We start from the raw sequence: 14,767 nt of genomic DNA, 5'->3' as shown, positions 1-14,767 counted from the left end.
GAAAGCCTAAAAATGTATCTCGGCGATTCGCGCTTCCAATCCAGCTTCCTTTAGTGTGTCAAATAAGCGCTATGAATGACTATTGTGAAGATACTATGCGACGACAGCACTTACATATGAATGTGAGGTGTGGGTGAGTCCTGTTAAAGAGAGAAACAGTTTAGGATCAAACATGACTCCTTGCGCATAAGACGGCGTGATGAAGGGATGCGCAACGTGTGAGGCCACCACTAGCGTCGACTGGTCTAACCGCAGGCTGTCTCGGACGCTCCACGAGCCTTCGTAGCAGAACGTCATGCGACAGACAAAAAGTACCGTGACTACGCTTTGCACTCTGATCCCGCTGTCTTGAGAAGCAGGATCCATACTTTCTAGCTGCTGGTCACTGTTGGATGCAGAGTACTCAGCTCCCGGTCTGGCACCTTGTGCAGAGATGGCCACACCCAACAACCACGGTAGGAGGGAGCACTACGTCGAAACAGCACAGAAGAGATACAGAGTTTACAACCAAATACAACCAAATACAACCAGATTTGGCACGGAGAGACCGTCGTCCGCTCCAGCCTGGTCAAGAAGAACTCGAGGCAGCATGTTTGCAACACTGGTGAGGTGCTTCAGGGCTAAGATGCAAAGAACACCGCAAAGAATACCGAGAAATCGGACCGTCGCATACTTAGCATATAATGCTATCACTGGTGAATTCTAATGACAGGAAGCACTGATAACTAGATCAGCAGCTGGTGTGCTAAAAGGGGCATTATAAGCATACAGAATGAACTGTTCTGACATTACACGTATTTTTTCCAGCTTAGACAACGTCGTGATACTCCAGTCAGTACACATAAGGAATTGTGAATAAGTAGTTTCACCGGCGCCGAGAGAAGGTATTTGATGCGACCAACTATTCCTGTTTTGCGAACAATATTTTGGATCAGACTTATATGACTATCCTACGACATATTTGCAGAAAAGGTCGCTCCTAGGTACTTAAAATGATAAACAAGTTAAATGCTACGACCATTTAAAACAATATCTACATGTGAAAGGATTTCTTTGTTCTTTGGTCTCAAAATAATTGCATTTGTTTTGATGTGATTAATTTTTATGACATTAAGTAACGATCATACTCCTAATTCTTGTACTTTACAATTTCCATTATATATGCATTAAAAGTTATGTAGGTTATTACCCGTAATCAAACTGCTGTTGTTATGGGCATGTATAATAAGGTTTGCACTGCAATTATTACGTATACCAAATCATAAATATATGTAAAATAAACAATACATGACCTAATATACTCCTGTGCCGAACTCCGGAAACTGCCTTCATAACTTGACACCTTGGTTTATATATTTCGACGATTTGTTGCCGATAGCATAGGCAAGAGTTTCTTAGTTCCTGTTTGGGACCCCGTGTGCCATAATGGTTAAGCTTTTTTGTTCAAAGCTTTTGGTTAACTGAAACAGATACATTTGTATAATCAACAAGCAGTCGAACCGTTATAGGTTTCTTTTCAAACTGTGTTATAATGTGTTCTTTTTTCTGAAATAATGCTGTTTTTGTAGATTTGGTTTTCCGAAATCTGAAACAACAACAACAAGTAGCTTTTCCAAGAGGCAAGTCGAGTCCCAAACTTTGGCTATAGTATTATGTCTGGAGCACATTGTTTACTTGTGGATTAGTTCGGCGTCATATCTTTGCACACAGTGATTTGTTTCTTCTTCGGCGCCTACATTTTGAAACCTGAAGAGATGACCAAACAAAAGTGAGTTTTGTAAGAGCGTCTGCCTCTGCGAAAATCGGTATGCGTTGGCCCGTCATGGTAAGAAATGTTGTTCTTGCCTCAAAACGCCGGGCAGCGGGGCCCCAACGCAAGGTGCATGTCGTTTTCAAAACTCACGCATTTAGAAGCGTGAGCGGACTGGGAAATGCTGACTTTTAGTGACCATGGCTACGCATTGCTTGACATCGAACTTTTATGCACTATGTGCGAAAACTGCGGTGGGAACGTTCAGCCGTTAGAAAACATCAGAATGCGCTCAGGTGTCGCCTGCACTTGAGATACTGAATGCAGCTACACTGGTTGTCGCTGTTACATTTAATGATGACAGCATTGTCCGATGCAGTGTTCTGAAGTCATTCAGAATTGCACCAGGACGCTAGTCAGTGGATGGGTTACATAGCATTGACCAGCATTGACCTTATCCCACCGAAAGGGCTGCACAGCAGTACACAAAAGAGGCCCCAAAGGCAAGGAAACAAACGAGAAAAAGAAAAAAGGTGTTTATCTCGACGAGTGCCCTGCTGATGATTATTGAATGAGTCCATAAATTCGTATTTCTTCCATATTAGTTGTGTAATAGACATGCTTTTCCCTTTAAAAACAATTGTCTCGGAACATAAATTTTGTTCAACATTTTTCCTATCATCTAAGCAAGCGCAAATGCAAAGGATATTTTTTTCAGTATTTAGTGCGCAAACTAGGAAATCTACTGTAGTATAATTATTGTAGTTTATTGAAGCATTATTCATTCACAACAGATTTACAATTTAACAATGCATAAAACTGAGCAAAGAAACATTAAAAAAGTTGAAAAGAGCGAGCATAATGATATAAGGTTAGCTATATACTTCAACAAAAAGAACAAATGCTGAAAATATTGATACGATATATTTATTTTAATAGCTGCATCTACTTAGCGACCTCTCTGCCTTTCTGTAACTGAATTTCTTTCTCATTTTTCTCTCTACATCTATTGAGAAAAAGGGTCAGCAATGTGACTTAAAGTACATGGTACGTATAGGGCCTAACGTATTCTCTAAAATAATAATATACGGCATTCATCTAACCGCTACAAGAGCCCTTCGCCTAGCTAAAATTCCAACTTATCCGTGAGAACACGCGTTTCGATGGGGGAGAAATGCAAAAACACCCGTGTAGGACAGCAATGTGACCTAAAGTACATGGTACGTATAGCTCCTAACCTCTTCCCTAAAATAATATTATATAGCATTCAGCTCACCTCTTTAAGGACACTTCGCCTCGGTAAAATTCCAACTTATCCGTCGGAATACGTATTTCGATAGGGGCGAAATGCAAAAACACCCGTGTACTTAGATTTAGTTGCACATTAAAGATTGCCAGGACGGCGAAATTAATCCGAAGTTCCCTGCTACGGCGTGCCTCATAATGAGATCACAGTTTTGAAAAGTAAAACCCCATGACACATTTTTAAAAGTCGATCTGCACTGCATAATAGTTTGGTAGTAGTTGCCATGAAGATGTTCTTAGATGGCATGAAAACGTGTTCCTCAGTGCGCGGAAGTGATAGAGCAGCAGTGGATCCTATGGCGGACGACGATGATATCAACGACAAGTTATCGCGTCATGGTTTCTGCGATTTACGCAGGCAGCGTAAAAAGATATCCCCGAGCGCTGCGCGTCAATTCAAAGTTGTTTTTTAGCATCGAATAAGGGCAATAGAAAAGAAAAGCGATTATTGAATGCGGCGAGTTCACAAACGTATCCATAGTCCCTGTGGGCTAATACTATTAAATCGATAAATTGTCTAGGATCTATGCGACCGCTCGCACATCTCACGGCGTCATCAAGGCACGCGCAGCGTACCAAGCTCATTTTGCGCCGTCTCGTCCACCAGTTGGTCGTCGCGGCAGCCCCACCTTCCTCCGCAGCAGTAATCTATGTGCCATGCAAAAAATGCAGTGGCTGCCAGTTGCGCTCCGACACCGCCGGCTTGAGAAGCAGGATCCACCCGCTGCTGTTAGATGGAGAGTTTTCAGTTCCTCTTCGTATAAGCCTTGTTTGCAGATCACGATGGCAGGGCCGACTATGATGTCAACGAAGCACGGAATATATGTGTGCAGAGTGCGTGCAAAGATCATCAGCCAGATTTGGCCCTACTACATTTGGAGACGACGATAGGATGCTTGCAGGCCCGTGTTTTTCTGAATTGCCTTCCGTGCGGCTCCAAGCTTGTTTCAAAGATATCCCGCGGTGCAGTCTCGTCTATTGAATTTTTTGGCGATAGTGGTGGTGCCTTGTGGCTTTTGTTGTTCTCTTCCGCCACTGATCGCTTCTCTCTCCAGTACTTTAGCAAGGCGTGAACTTTCTGGGGAGGGAAATCCCTCTTTGTCGGCACGCAGAAGTCGTCGTCTTCACCGTCGCCGCTATCGTTGTCGCAACACGGCTGGGACTCCTCCCATAGGACGAAGCTGAGCTCGGACGCACCCAACAGGAGGTACCGGTGTGTTTGCTCAGGTCGCGTGGGAGCATACACGCAGTTTTCTTCCGCGTACTCCACCGCTTCGTCGTTGAAGGGTGGCGTCACTGCATTGAACCTGTCGTGTTCATCCTGGCTGACGTCTGCTTCATATGGCTGTATTGCTGCGTTAAATGTTTCTTGTTGATCCAGGTTGACGTCTGCTGCATACGGATTTGTTACTGCATTCAAGCTTTCATCCTGCACCCTGTATCCGTCCATCCTGCCAAGAAAAAGCTCGATGCTTTGCAGAATGAGCGGCAGCACAACTACGAGTGCGGCCAGGAACTTGCACGAGCTTCCGTGGCTGGTTGCGTGGAAGCTGTGAAGGCAAAGGTAGCTTCTTTGGAGCCGCTGGTAAAGGAGCATGAGGTCTAGACTCTGCAGCATACGTGCACCCAGATGGCGAATCTCCTGATCCAGAACAGCAACCGTTGTAAGGGCTGCAACAACGCCGCCATTGCTCACTTGTCCAGCCTCTAAGCCACGAATCCTGTGGGGTTCGCGCCCATAGAAATGCGACCGTGCGTGAAGGGAAGGGAACGACGACCAGTGATGCCTTTTCCGCATGCGGGCGCAGTGGAGCTCACCACAAGCTGCTGGTTGGTGGATGTCACTGCGGGCGAAGCCTTGCAGAGAGTGTTTTGTAAGGGCCCCAGAGCTTGGGCCCTGGACTCGATGGGTCGAAAACTCCGTAGTCTGAAGCATGATAGTGCGTCCTTGAGTACGCCAGCGATACGCTGACGCTGGTCGCCGTGCTTGTTGCTGCGGGAGGTGCCGCTGAGCCGACTTGAGAAGAAGCGTGCACAGCTGAAGCTGCTGCTCGCCGTCACTGGCAATGGCATCGACGAATGCGACCAATTGTATTACTGTAGCTTGTTGCACTGTCTCGGCTCGTCGGCGATACGCTGGCGGCGAGTGCCTACGCTGCCAACAACACCAAGGTCGTCCACAGTCGCTCTGCAAAGGTAGTTGCACTGTAGATCCTTGCGCAGAAGTTCCAGCTTCTTTGGGATTGTCTCGAAGACGCGTTGAATGTTCTCATTTCTCGTGCATCTGTGCAATTGTTTCACCGACACGCACCCGTCTTTCCAGTGGTCGATGTTCAGGCGCTGTGGATCCTCTGGCCGTCGCGGTGTTGGTTTCTACTTGACCGCGTGCGATCCAAGGCAATCAGAAGGACTTTCAGGTCGGGCTGGAATGGTTGCTGCTGCTTGAAGATGGCGATTCAATGAACGTGCATCTCCTGCACGAGGACACGCAGGAGCACTTCTTTTTCATCCTGGAACACAGCGTGATCAGCTCTGAAGAATTAAAGACAACGCAAATTTTCGTAAAATGCTTCGTCTGTTACTTTTATGGCGTGCAGCTAGCACGTAATACGTGATTTTGCATATGTATATAACATGGTCAGTGTAATTTAACATTAAATGGTGATTCAGCGTTTGAGTTGAGTAAATTCTCTTTTCGTTGTCCGTTTCGTGCTGTTCGTTTACGAAGTTGTATGGTGTACTGATAATTACGGGAATTTAACAACGGTGCACCTTTTGCTTCCTGACTAAAAAATATTTCTTTTGTTCTCCGCACGATAAAATATTTTGGCAGAACCCAACTCACGATGGCTGTGGGTGTCAAAGCCATTTGATTTTGATCTAGAAACGGATAAGGATTAACGTAGGCATATCCGTATCTACTTTTTTGTAATTGCTATTTTGCACCTTAAACTGTTTGTGGTCATGTACAAACTGAAAGGACAACAGATATTACTAACCTTTGTAGCCATGTAGCTACAGACGCCTACTTTAGGCACGTTCAGCGTATCTATCTAGCTACCTAGCCTTTTATGCCGACCGCGTGACCCAAGTTGTCTTCTAGCTTGGACCACTTGTTATTGCCTCGTGGTCGTGATGCCATCGTGATCGTTGCATGGCCGTTATTCTATATTCGTCATCCGACTCTGATCGTGCCGTAGTCTTCACGCCGTCAACGTCACAGTGTTCTGATGTATTCATTGTCATACCATGGTCTAGATGCTGTAGTAGTCGTTCCACATCGTCCTCATGAAGCTCACATCCTCAGTTCATTCAGTTCATGTGGTCATCATTACAGCTTCGTCATCCGGTTATCTTCGTAGCATCGTCGGTACGCCATCGTCGTCACTGCGCTCTCGTCATACAGTCATCGTGATGGTATCATGCTCATGGCCGACGTTGAGAAACAAGTGTCATAGCAAATTGGCCGATACTGGCGAGAGTGTATGTCGCATATAGGCGAAGCAATGGAAGTCTCGGAATTACCAACCAGTACAGATTCTGAATAAAAGGGTCTTCAGCAATACGGTGAATAGCTACAGTGACTCAACGTTAATAAAAAAAACGTCGACAGGCACAAGGAGATGAGATCTGCTGGAATCTTGTCAGAATCTGTAGGGGTTCGTCATTCTGGCATTTGCATTCCTTTCCGCTGTATGGGGGCATATACTATATCAGCTGTCGGCCCACTTTGCAATAACACTCGCTCAAACTTGGCCATGACAAAGGGTCGGCCATGACCACGACGGCATTACGACGAATGCATGACGACGACCCCATGAGGATGATGGAATGACGTCGATGGAATGACGAAGACAGTATGACCACAGCGGTACGAAGAGAATGGGATGACGATTCTGAAATGCTGACTACGGTATATTGACGACAGCGAGACGAGCATAGCATGGGGACAATGGCATGTCGACGGCTGTATGACGACTGCATGACCACGATGATATGCAGAGAATTGGATGGCTAAGCTCTAAATACTACGGTATCACTCCGACAGTATGACAGCGAATGCATGATGACGACTGTAGATGACGATGCAATCACGACGATGACATGACAAAGGCGCATAATTATGTTTCAATAACCACAGCATGACAAAGACGTAATGCCAAACAGGAAAGATGTTGAGCGAACGACGAAGGCGGTATGTCGACCACGGCTCCACGAAAATGGGATGACGTTTCTGGGCTGATGACGATGTTACGAAGACGGCATGCCGAGAATTGTATGTGGTCCACGCTAGTAGTCAAGTTGGGTCACCGGGCGGGAAAACTGTTAGATACAGGCACGGACATAGATAGATAGATAGATAGATAGATAGATAGATAGATAGATAGATAGATAGATAGATAGATAGATAGATAGATAGATAGATAGATAGATAGATAGATAGATAGATAGATAGATAGATAGATAGATAGATAGATAGATAGATAGATAGATAGATAGATAGATAGATAGATAGATAGATAGATAGATAGATAGAAGTGAATAAGGTATTCCAAGCAACTACAATGATAGCACAGACGGCAGCTTGACGGATTACATTTCACCGACCGAGATCCGATCCACTCTGGGGGCATGTACAGAGTTTTCTTTCTACTTCTTACTTTTTTTAACAAAAATTCGCGATGTTTTTTGACATGAAGATTGCATGAAGTGTTCTTAGCAGATGTCGCTTTGACAAAGCTGCAGATATCCCTGTGACGCATACAAATATACAATCTGACGTGAAATTAGCACTTAAAGCTTTGATGCCAATGCTACAATGGAGTTACTTCGCACTGTGAAAACCTCCAGACGTCTCCTTTACGTAACAGTAGATTGTACTTAGTGCCCAATATGTATGTCTTTCACTCAATTTCATCACGACACACGATTTATTTACGGCTTTACTCACAGGTATACGACTTAATGTCTCATCGGAAAAAAAGAATGCGCTAGAAGAGCTAAGCGAAGTGCATGAGCCTATCCACAGAAGGTCACATCAGCTTTTTCAGGCGTCTACGGATACTTCGTAAAAAAAAAGCGCTGTGTCTCTAGATGGCTCCCCATGATCTCAGTCCCTCAGGACTCAAATAAAGTTCTTGTCATGTCTTGACATGTGTCTCTAGAAAAAAAAAATAATCGACGGCACACTTGTATGTCTTCGTAGAGGTACAGCCCAACTAGCATCGAAGCCGTTTGTTTCGAGCGTTTGCATTACATATGCTCGCAGCATGTAATTAAACAACAAATTTTAAAGCGTTACTGGAATCTGGTTCACCCGCATGGAACGTTTCGAGCTAACAACGCGTTCTAACACTGAATTAACAAATGAATAGCAACGGCCCTACATGAACAACACACCTTTAACATCTCAAAAAAGTGAGCTGCACTGCCCCCCCTCGCACCATTTTATATCAAAAATTATCTCCGTTTGCTGTATATAAGCGCCGTTCTCTAAACACCCTTGCAACTCCCAGGAAAGGTGCATATGCAATTTACTGAAAACGCCGTGATTAAATTAACCCACACACTCTGAACAGTGGTAACGCATCAACCAATATTCCTGCTCCCTATTTTCACGAAATTTAAACAGGCTGACTTGTCCGACAAGCGGAAACTTGCTACGAACCTCTTATAATGCGTTAAAATAGGGAGATAAGATTATTCAGTTATTAGTTGCAAAACACACAATTAAACGAGAAATGCTTCGCCGAGCATAAAACTTACGATGGAACCCAAATTCACCAAATGCAAATTTAATGTGACATAGCGTTCTTTAGGGATGCTGTGAGGCATAGCGGATAAGGGCGGTGTAACGCTTGCAAACATTTCGCGAAGGAATGGTATTGACAAAGGCTGTATTTTGTATACACAGAAAACTAACTGCGCATGCAGTTGAGTGATTGGGTTCTCTCAATTTATTATTTTTTAAAATTTCGTGTTAGTGACAAGTATATACGGCGGTTTTAGGAAAGTGGGCCAAATTTTGCTCCATCGAGAAGACACTGATAACGATCCGGAGCATTTGATTACATAAATTTACTGCGAATACCGCATTTATTCCACAGATTTGATCTTCGCCTACACGTCGCCCATTGCCTGCTTGCTTCATATCTCAAGAAAGTATACACCACGTGCCTTGTTAGTTTACCGAAGACTCCACGTAAACCTGCTGTCAACCTCGTACAATGGATGAAATTTTGCAGAAAACAGGTGTACTTGTAAATATTTGCTGCAATTTTGTGATGCCGATAATGTTCAAGTTTATCCACACATCAGCACCAGCGTCACCCCCATTTCCAACGAACAGTTCTCCTGGCAATAAAAAAAATATTGCCGATATCGGCTGCAAAACACTTGCGGGGACTTCATTTAGGAACTTTTTGCAAAACCTATCTTTCATAGATTTTTTTTGCGAGATGCGGCGGTTATATTCACCGATTCTCAGGCCTCCTGTAGAAATTTCTCGAGGGTGCCGCATCTCGGCAGACGATCTCAAGATGCTAAAAAGACGGAACACTCCGCTCCCGTACACCTGCGTAACGTGGGTACTCGGACACGAGAAACTAGAGAGGAACGAAGCGGCCCACGCCGCTGCCCGAGAGCACGTCAGATGGGCTGCCGTGTCCCCACGCGCTCTCCGACCCGTGACAGAAGAGGCGGAGGCCGTACCCACCAACTATTCGGCCATATTACAACACTAGAGGATCGATCGTCGAGTTTACCTTCCACCGCACCCTAAATTCGGCAGAGAAGAAACCATGTTCCTTAGACGCCTGCAAAGTAACAGGTACACTCACGGAGCGATAATGCATCGCCTCTAGCCGACGCTCTACAGCTACCTCTGCCCACTCTGCAACGTACCCCACACTCTGGCACACTTGCTCCTGGAATGCCCGTGGCAGGAAGGCAGCGAAATGCAACTAGAAATGGACGCAAAACGAGCACAAGAAACAAACCACCTATTCGAAACGTGGGAGGCCAAGCCAACCCTCGGGGACATGGAAGACCAACGGAAACTCGTCGCCAGGGCCAAGAGGCCATTCGAAGCCAGAGGGTTCCTGGACTAAGGAGTCTTCCCACCGTAGGGTGATACAGGGCCTCGCTCGGAACACTGTTTCGTATAATAAACGTTTCTTTCTCTCTCTCTTCTTCGCCCACGCATCCTTGATAAGAATTCCTCCTTGCTTTAACATGTCAATATTAAGGCGAGTTAAGTTCTTTCAGGAGATTAGCGAAACTCAGAAGGAATTTCGCAAAATAAGCTTGTGGGACCTTTAAAAACTAGAGTAAGTAATTTGCCGCGAAGGCTATTTCTAAACTACGCAGTTCATATTTTGCGTGCACATTACACATAACGTTCTGTTGACGTTCCCCAAGTATAACACAACTTCCACTCTTGGTTCTTCCAGGGCAGTGGGGAAATTTGTAAGCATTTCATATAACGCCTCTCTGTATGTGGAAAACGAGGGTTTAGCAATGATCACTTAGACCTTAACTAACCAACACATTTGTATATGTAACTGCAATGCACGCCTAATATATCCCCGTTTCCCTCAGATATAAGCTGGCTGAATGATCTAGGTTTTAACGTCAACGTGAAGTCACGCATATAACGTATTCGAGCACTTCCGGTCACAATAAGACCTTTCAGGGAAACTGGCGCGTTTCTTCGTAGTGTCACCACGAATCATGGAATGCATAATTATATAAGCAGACAACTATTTTAGATATATTGTTATTACGGCGGTTTTCTATCGGTAGCCTAGACAATCTTCAGGCGTGTTCGTTAAGCACATACATATTCATCCGTTGATGATGATGGTGATTATGCTATGATAAGGACGATCCTTCGGAATATGGCACGTACCCACTATGAGAGACGTGCCAGAAACCCGGTGAATGTATGTACAGATAATTGCAGGAAATAATGAAGACGTGGTAAAGCTAAAATTTCGAACAATCGAGGTATTATTTGTTCGGCGATATTGCACAACTGGTTGAATATGTGCTCTTCAGTACGCGGAAGTGATCGAGCGGCGGTGGTGCTCATGGCTGACAACGGTGATGGTCTCATCCATAAGTTAGGGAGTCCTAGTTACGCCGAGCTGCCCTTTAGGCAGAAAATGACATCCCCGAGACCGGCGCGTCAAGTTTTATTATTTTTTTTTTATTCCGTCGAGTAGGTCCAGTAAAGTACGATATGGAAGAATATACGCGGTCAGTACACTTATAGACCGATGATCTCAGTGGGCTCTTGTTAACAAACAGTCGAAATGTTTACTACAAAGACTACTTCACACATTCCAACAACGTCAATTTAAGCCTAATCTTTATGTTCTTTAGAAGTCGGCTCGTCCACCGACATGGTGTGCCAGCCACTGCGCCAGCCTACACAGAAGGAAACGCAACCATGGTAGTGCCACAATACGAAAGATGGCACCACGGAGTTCTGAGGTACTCCACATTCAGTGGCGGGGCAACTACTTCGGACCCGGCACGTGGCGCCGGTGTCTTTCCTCCGGTTGCGAGGGAGGGCACGGAGGGGTCCGCCGCGTCATCTTCGTCAACTTTGCCGTTGAATGAGTGCGTGACTACATTCAGGCTGTCCTATTTATCACGGTTGAGGTCTGCCGCGTACGGCTGTGTTACTGCATTTAGCCTATTACCTTATTCCTGCTGCCTGTATATTGTGAAATCCTGTAAAGGAAAAGGTGGGCGCTGGGCATTTTTAGCGGTGGCGCAGGCTCGTGTGCGGCCAGCACGCTCCTGCGGAGGCCTATATGGCTAGTTGGTTGCGCCGAGGAGGTAGCTGCAAAGATAGTCCTGTCGAAGGCAATGGTCGAGCAAATCCAGACCCAGGGCCAGCAGCAGATGTTTGCCAGGCTCGCCAATCTCCTGGGCGAGAAGTGCAACCACTGGGAGAGCCTCAACAGCGTCGCCATTCCTCGCCTGCGCAGCCTCTACGTCATCCTTGAGGCGCGCAACTGCTGCAGCACGGACCAGCGCGACGCCCGCGCAGCTGTCGTCGGAATGGATAGAGGACCTGGGGTCGGCAGCAGGAAATGCAGCAGGTGCAGGTGTTCGGAAGGAAAGCAGTCGCGCTGGCGGCTTGGTGGGCATTGACCTCCCAGGCGGTCTTGGCTTAAACGGAGGTGAGCAGTGTGTGTTCACGCTGCTTGAAATGCGACCGTGCATCGGGGACAGCGAAGAGCAACTAGTCACGTGATTTCGGCGTCTGGACGAAGGGAAGCTTACAACAAGCGGCGGGTTGGTACAAGTCGTAGTGAACCAAGCCGAGCACACAGCCTGTTCCAAGTGGGGCGGTAATTCACCGGATGGCTCGGCACGTTCCCAAAGCTGCAGCGTGTCCAGGATGATGTTCGGTGCTTCAGTGCTTTGGTGATGCGGCGAGCGTTCTGGCCGTCGAGGAAGGCGCCGCTCATTCGGCTTGAGAAACGGGATCCGCAGCTGCAGTAGCCGGTCACCTTCACGTGCAGCGGCCTTGATGAAGGCGGTGAACTGGATTCCGGTTGCTAATTGCGCTGCGTCTGCGCGATGATGATGCGCTAACGGGGACGTTTTTCGTTGACGTGAACGACGAGGAGGCCTTCGGTGGCTCTGCACAGGTAAATGCGGGATATGACCAATAATAGAAGCTCCAGGTTCTCCCACCTTCACATGAAGGCGCGTCATGCGTTCTCGATGCTGGTGCATCTGTGCAGAGGCTCCGCCAATGTCGGCGTGTCTTACCATTCGGCGTTGTTCAGGCGTTGGGGATCCTCTGGCCATGGCAATCTTGGTTTCCGTCGATGCGTTGGCATGCGACCACAGAGAATCTGGGAGAACAACTTGTCCGTCTCGAACGATTGCTGCCGCTGGAAAATGGCGATTCGATGAACGAGCACGAGCTGCACGACGACACGTGGAAGCACTTCTTTCTCATTGTGGAACGCCGCATGTTCGGTTCTGAAGAAGTAAAGAAAAAGAAGAGGCGTCGCACACTGCCTACTGTGTATTTTGCGTGGTTTCCTGGTAAAATTTCTTAAGTGTGTACTTGTTTATTGAAAAGTAAAATAAGATTTGTTTTACCACGTGATAAAAAAAGAAGAAAAGAAACACGCATTCATACTTATGAACAAAAAAGAGCCTATGCAATCTCTTACGTGACCTTATGCGTACGTGCAGCGTCAACATCGACGGTGCTGGTGAGATAGACGTAAGCCATATGTCAAAACGGACAACAGAAACAGAAAATATACACACACACAAAATATTGGCTTCATTTATTAGATTGCCGCGTCACTTGGAACGCCTTTAGCAACTGATAGTGTGCGACCAATTTGGTGGTAATAAAGCGCGTCGCAATGAGGTAGCTCTCGCTGTTAGTGCTGCGCTCTTCTTGGGAGTCTGCAAGTTCTTTTATTGTCGCGTCAGCAGTTTAGTGTGGTAGGAGTCTATGGTATATGCGCAGCGTAGATTGAATGTTTGTTTTATTATTCTCTCTTCAGTTGTCACTTACTTGGTCAACGAGGTTCACATGAGTAAACGATGATTTGAAGTCGAATATCTTTGGAGAATTTTATAGTGCTTTCGTACCCCTTCCGCTTTATCGTTTTTCTTTGAAGGAGCAAATCTTATATGGTGCGCTGATATGGCATAGGAAGTCAAGCTGATGCTGTTCTTCAAAAATTCTTCTTCTTCTTCTTCTTCTTCTTCTTTACTTCTTCTTCTTCTTATTATTATTATTAGAAGCTGTTATTGTAGCTCCACTATCCAGCTGTGCGTGATGATAAGTGAACTACCTACCTATGTCTTTGTCGGAGGGGGGGGGGGGCGGGGAGGCCCGGCCCTCCCCCCCCCTCCTCCCCGGAATTTAAGCGGCATACCCCTCCCATCCACCCACGCCATCACTCCTCACACCCATTCCTAAAGCGCCTATAAATCAATCTACTCGGCGGTCAACATGTTGCTGCCTTTTACAGCGAAAGCAGTGTATGACTAACTTCCGTAGTTAGTCTTCCACCTCGTCATGCGGGCCGATCCCGGTGATTGTGAAAAAAGGGTCCAAGATCAATAGCACATACGCCTGTGGACTCGGGAACCTATAACGCGCCCTTCGGAATCTTCAGGATGGGCCCATGTAAGGGGCTGCTTCACCTCCGCCGGAGGTCGGCCCGGCATTACACTACCTTCGGGATGGGCCCACGTATGGTATACTGCTTAACGCCTGCTTCACCTCCTCCGCGGGTCGGCCCGGCATTGCACTACCTTCGCGTTGGAGCCACGTATGGGGAGTGCTTAATGCTTGCTTCACCTTCGGCGCGTGTGGGCCCAGTGTTGCACTATTTTCGTGAGCGTCCCACGTATGGGGGGTGCTTAACGCCTGCTTCACTTCCGCCGCTGGTCGGTCTGATATTGCACTATCTTCAGGCCCACGCGCTTCGGAGGTGAAGCACTTTGCTTTTCCTTTGAGCGCTTTGACCCTCGTCAGCTTTCACTGCCATTCATGTTTACAGAGTGGAATGGTTGTCAAGTTTTTCCCTCCTTCGGGATGGCGGTAGTTATCGGCATCTCCTGGGGTGTGGAGGCCTGTTTTCTCATCGATTCGGTGTCGGTGCGATTAACTCAGCATGGATTCTGTTGTCACCGTCTATTGCAGCAGGCAGGGCG

At 46.6% G+C, this 14,767-nt stretch overlaps 2 protein-coding genes across 2 annotated transcripts; both read right to left on the bottom strand.

The window, feature by feature from the left end:
- Positions 1-5,515, bottom strand: LOC135896241 (uncharacterized). Its single transcript, XM_065424600.1, has 2 exons — positions 3,632-5,515; positions 1-468 (listed from the first exon to the last, which is right to left on the bottom strand). Exon 1 carries the CDS (start codon positions 4,989-4,991, stop codon positions 3,906-3,908), a length of 1,086 nt encoding a protein of 361 aa, XP_065280672.1. The 5' UTR covers positions 4,992-5,515; the 3' UTR covers positions 1-468; positions 3,632-3,905.
- A 5,728-nt stretch (positions 5,516-11,243) lies between these two features.
- On the bottom strand, positions 11,244-13,002 carry LOC135896229 (uncharacterized). Its single transcript, XM_065424591.1, has 2 exons — positions 12,848-13,002; positions 11,244-12,715 (listed from the first exon to the last, which is right to left on the bottom strand). The coding sequence occupies exons 1-2, from the start codon at positions 12,884-12,886 to the stop codon at positions 11,882-11,884; spliced, it is 873 nt and encodes a 290-aa protein (XP_065280663.1). The 5' UTR covers positions 12,887-13,002; the 3' UTR covers positions 11,244-11,881.
- Between the last annotated feature and the right edge of the window lie 1,765 nt (positions 13,003-14,767).

Source organism: Dermacentor albipictus, chromosome 1, assembly GCF_038994185.2.
Source record: "Dermacentor albipictus isolate Rhodes 1998 colony chromosome 1, USDA_Dalb.pri_finalv2, whole genome shotgun sequence".
In the NCBI taxonomy this organism is placed as follows: Eukaryota; Metazoa; Arthropoda; class Arachnida; order Ixodida; family Ixodidae; genus Dermacentor; species Dermacentor albipictus.
The sequence above is the reverse complement of the archived record's forward strand: the minus strand, read 5'-3'. Positions and strand labels throughout refer to the sequence as shown.

Coding starts and splice junctions, on each gene's coding strand:
- LOC135896229 (XM_065424591.1), bottom strand. CDS start 12,886: ATGGCCAGAGGATCCCCAACGCCTGAACAACGCCGAATG. Junction 12,716..12,847: donor CGCCTGAACAACGCCGAATG/GTAAGACACGCC, acceptor TTACCTGTGCAG/AGCCACCGAAGGCCTCCTCG.
- LOC135896241 (XM_065424600.1), bottom strand. CDS start 4,991: ATGCTTCAGACTACGGAGTTTTCGACCCATCGAGTCCAGGGCCCAAGC.